General features: G+C 39.8%; 1 protein-coding gene across 1 annotated transcript in view; it reads right to left on the bottom strand.

Moving 5' to 3' along the window:
• Nucleotides 1-427: 427 nt before the first annotated feature.
• Nucleotides 428-4,328, bottom strand: part of LOC108672946 (cytoplasmic dynein 2 intermediate chain 2) — a gene marked incomplete in the record, with an annotated part of 10,793 nt that continues 6,892 nt past the window's right edge. The window contains 3 exon segments of the mRNA XM_047885121.1: nt 428-1,761; nt 2,690-2,832; nt 3,613-3,717. Coding sequence (XP_047741077.1) covers nt 1,629-1,761; nt 2,690-2,832; nt 3,613-3,717 — 381 coding nt within the window.

Raw genomic sequence — 4,328 nt, 5'->3', positions numbered from 1 at the left:
GTTTCAACTTACTTAGTGTGGGTATACAAATTACAAAATTATATCTTGTACCCGACAGCATCGCTACTTTCATTTACTTCGGTAGGCATCAGAACAAATCCGAGTTAAGAAGAAGCTGGAAGTAAAACAATGCATTAATTTTAATGCATGATTAGTTTTTGGGGGTAGGGCGAGAGATTAGAAACGTAAAGAAATGTCAACCTTTATCCGTCAAATTTCGCCGTTCACTGCATTCACTATTGTAAATAACTTGGCGTTGTAAACTCAGCTTCCTTCCTTCCCTTACTGTCTAACTACGTGCATTATGTAGTACATGGACTAAGCACCTTTTGCATTGTTTTGCTCACGGCCTGTTGTTCACTGTTATTTGGTTCATCACCACGCTTCCAAATATCCCTTGCAACAAATATACACCTGGAAAATAAAACATTCCGACGTGATTTTAAATGTGCTTATATAACAAAAGAAAAATGCACACATTGATAGTAATATAGAAATTGAATACTTGACAGCATATATAATGTTTTATCTACTAAATTGGTCGGCTTAGGTCAATGAACTCTGCGCTGGAATCATACCTGACTAGTATAAAGAATATGGAATATTTAAACATTCCATGTATCACAGTAATAAGACGATTGGGACGGAAATGAAGTATGCAACTCGTCGAGTTCATAACGATAGCAGTTCAGTGGTACGCAATAACTGACGATGAGAATTTGTTGCAAGCGTCAACATGACCAACACACACGATGAAAAAGTTTTCTAACGCGAGGAAAATTATTTGAGACTGAAATACTGGAAATTTCTAGAATGGAACGAGTGCATTCCAGTCCCTGGCAATCATTGCACGTCTATGGGAGAAGTTAGAAATTCTGGAATCTAAGACATAGAATACGAAAGCGTTAGATTTGTGCGTCCATAAATCTATGAATGTGCGAAACTTGCATAGAGTAAAACATGTTTCCTAAACATTGCAACCAATGCAAAGAGTTGTGAATGCTGGCTAGAAGGCACGAAGCGTAAGCCATGTGGCATTATAGTTCAGTTGACGTTTCAAATGAGAATCCTGGCCAGTTACAGTGCTTTTCCAACGACAAAAAGAGACTTGTCGAATTAAGTGCCGCTATTAATACTTCCAAACCTTGTGTATATGTTTTTAAAACGTGCAAAACTCGAAATCAGTTATAAAATTGCAATAAAACAAAACTAGATCTATTGAGGGCGAATTAGTAGAGTAGTTGCATCACAGCAGATTAAACCATAGATCAATTTCGGCACTCAAGTGATGCCGTTATATTAACGGAGTTATGACCCAGTTTCTCATCTTGTTAACTAGTTTGACCTAAAATATGATTTATCCAAATGCTGTCTATTAATAATGATATACGTGCCTAAGTCAAACACCAACCGTATTTTCACTCGTCCATTACCCCCAGAAAGAGGTAATGTGGTAATCTACCCGCAATTAGTGAAGATCAACGGATTGATTTATCTTAATGCTGTCAATATTGATATACGTGCCTAAGTCAAACACCAGCAATATTTTCAGCAATATTTTCACTCGTCTATTACCCTTAGAAAGAGGTACTGTGGTAATCTACCCGCAATTAGTGAAGCGTAACGGATTAGAGTTCAGCGTCGCGCTCAAGTGCAGCTTTAAGGCGCGGGAAGTCGGCGGTGTGAGGGGAGACCACGTTAGTGGGCAACCGCCAGACCCGCACGCGCCCCAAGCTGTCGCCTGCCGCCAGCAACGTTGAACTGTGGGAGGAGTTAGAAATTCTGGAATCTGAAGACATTAAATATGAAATTGTCAGATTTGTGGGTCCATAAATACAGGTGGGGATAGTATTTGGGGCGAGATGGGGATAAATAGTAGTTGAATGAAATGCGTTTATATGTAAAGGTCATTGTTGGTGGTCATAAGCAGAGGTTATAGTAGTTGTAAATAATGTCTGAAGAAATGTCCTTATCATCAAAAACGCCGAGGCCTTTAACGAGTTATGAAAAAAAAGTTAAGAGCTTTAATCAACGCTCTTAACATTAATTAAAGAAAAATTACATACGATTGAATATGAAGTGGAAAATCAAGAAGGCAAACCAGGAATCACCTGAGCAAGGTATCCAAATTACTGCAGCAACGCTATGGTAGAAAGTTATCACTGTGTTAATTAATTATCTTGCTTATTATTTACGAGCGCCTACACATCATTTCTCCTAAACCAATAGAGCAGATGCTTGTGTACTCAAAAGACTGTGCAAAAATTATTCATGATAACTAAATTATTATCAAGTTGAAACGTTCAAGATAAGCCGGTCCAACCAGCAAGTTGATCCAATGCAGACAGACAGACAACATAAGTAGCAAAAAAGGTCTCTTCAAATGTAAATACATACATAATGAAGCAATTATGAAACAATAGTACGGTACTCATAATTGCCTAAAAGTAAGAAGTTACAACCTCAGTCATTTAGGAGTTGTAATTATTGTAATTAGTAAACAGTCTTGGCTGAATAGGAGCGCATGACTAAGGTCTTCTGACAGATCAGACGTTTTCTTACTAGCATTTTATTCCAATGGAAGCGCGTCATTAAAGTCTTCTCATAGATCAGACGTTTTCTTACAAGCATTTTATTCCGAATAAATACATGAATGCTGTTATCCGTCTCAAGATAACGCTTAACTCACTTGGCATGGCTGAAGCGCATGGCAGTCACAGGAGCAGTTTTCTCAAGAGGCGGCAGCGACAACAGCGGCTTGTTGGCCTCGCCTGCAGCGTCCGCCTGCGTCTGCTGCTGCTGCTGTACGGCGCACACGTCCAAAAAGTTCACCTGTAAACAATGGCAGTTCATTATTTTCTTAACAATTACTATTAAACTTCGGTGGCATAGCGCATAAGAGCGTAAAGATTGGAGCAGTGAACTATACGTTTCACTTGAAAAATTCTGGCCAATATCGGCGAAGTGTCCGGGTGTTGAGGGAAGCAAAATTGAATTCGATATTTCGTATTCGAGCATTCAGTTAGCCTAAATTTTGTAATGCCTAGAATCAGCTAAGGTGAGATTGGCATAATCTTCAACGTCGATCCCACTATTCTAGACTATTAATAGTAGTTATAATAGTTTATTACAGTTCAGTGTTTGAAAACATTTGGGAACATGACGACAGTGGAGAACTTTTAACAAACATGAATGTTAGTTTCCGTGCTTGAAGGCCTCGGTGCTCGTGCATTACTTCACTCATAATTGAGCTTAGTATGAAGAAAGTCTTATTAACGATAGCCGTACATTTTGGTAAAACCTTATTTTGTTCAATAATGAAACACATTTGAGAGCCAATACCAATAATCGAGTAAAACTGTTGGCACTATACGAGAAACAGGTGCCAGTGTTGGCACTATCCGAGAAACAGGTGTCAGTGTTTTCACTATACAAGACACAGGTGCCAGTGTTGGCACTATACAAGAAACAGGTGTCAGTGTTTTCACTATACAAGACATGGCACTATACAAGACCCAGGTGCCAGTGTTGGCACTATACAAGAAACAGGTGCCAGTGTTGTCACTATACAAAAATAAAGTTAACTAATAATAAGATATAGGCGCCAGACACCTGGCCAGAGAAGAGGCTCGTGGCGACGAGGACGGGACGAGCAGGCGACCACTGCACGGCCGTGAGGGGCGCCTCGCTGTACAGCGTCGCCACGGGCTGGTTAGGCTGCGAAAAATAATTCATTAATTAAATACCAACAAACAATTCTTAATTTACTCAACAAGCTTGGTCGAGATGAGGAAATGTGGCTGTGAAAAATCGTGGCTGCGAAAAATGCGAAAATCACGAAAGGAACTTCTTCAGACTTGATGAAGACTTGATAACGGGGAGACGATGAGAAATTATTTCATGGTTTCCATCAATTTTGAATTATTAATTTATTTTAAATTCTTCTCAAATTCCTGATTAGAATCATCAATATCAATAAGATTCAGGCGGCGTCTTCTACAATGACAATGCACAGAATTTTCTGCAATTTGCATTCAACCTAATAAAGAATGACATAAACTCACAATTAACAAAGTTAAGGCAAATCCGTACGAGCTTCAAGTGTTTTATTCTGTAATTGAAAAACAAATTACTTCATGATACACCAGTACAGCACCTGCAGCAGTACAGCACCTGCAGCAGTTCAGCACCTGCAGCAGTTCAGCACCAGCAGCAGTTCAGCACCTGCAGCAGTTCAGCACCTGCAGCAGTACAGCACCTGCAGCAGTACAGCACCTGCAGCAGTACAGCACCTGCAGCAGTACAGCACCTGCAGCAGTACAGCACCT

The sequence above is a fragment of the Hyalella azteca genome, unplaced genomic scaffold (assembly GCF_000764305.2).
Source record: "Hyalella azteca isolate HAZT.00-mixed unplaced genomic scaffold, Hazt_2.0.2 contig16986, whole genome shotgun sequence".
NCBI classification, from domain to species: domain Eukaryota; kingdom Metazoa; phylum Arthropoda; class Malacostraca; order Amphipoda; family Hyalellidae; genus Hyalella; species Hyalella azteca.
Note: the sequence above shows the minus strand (reverse complement) of the source record. Positions and strands in the feature narration are given on the sequence as shown.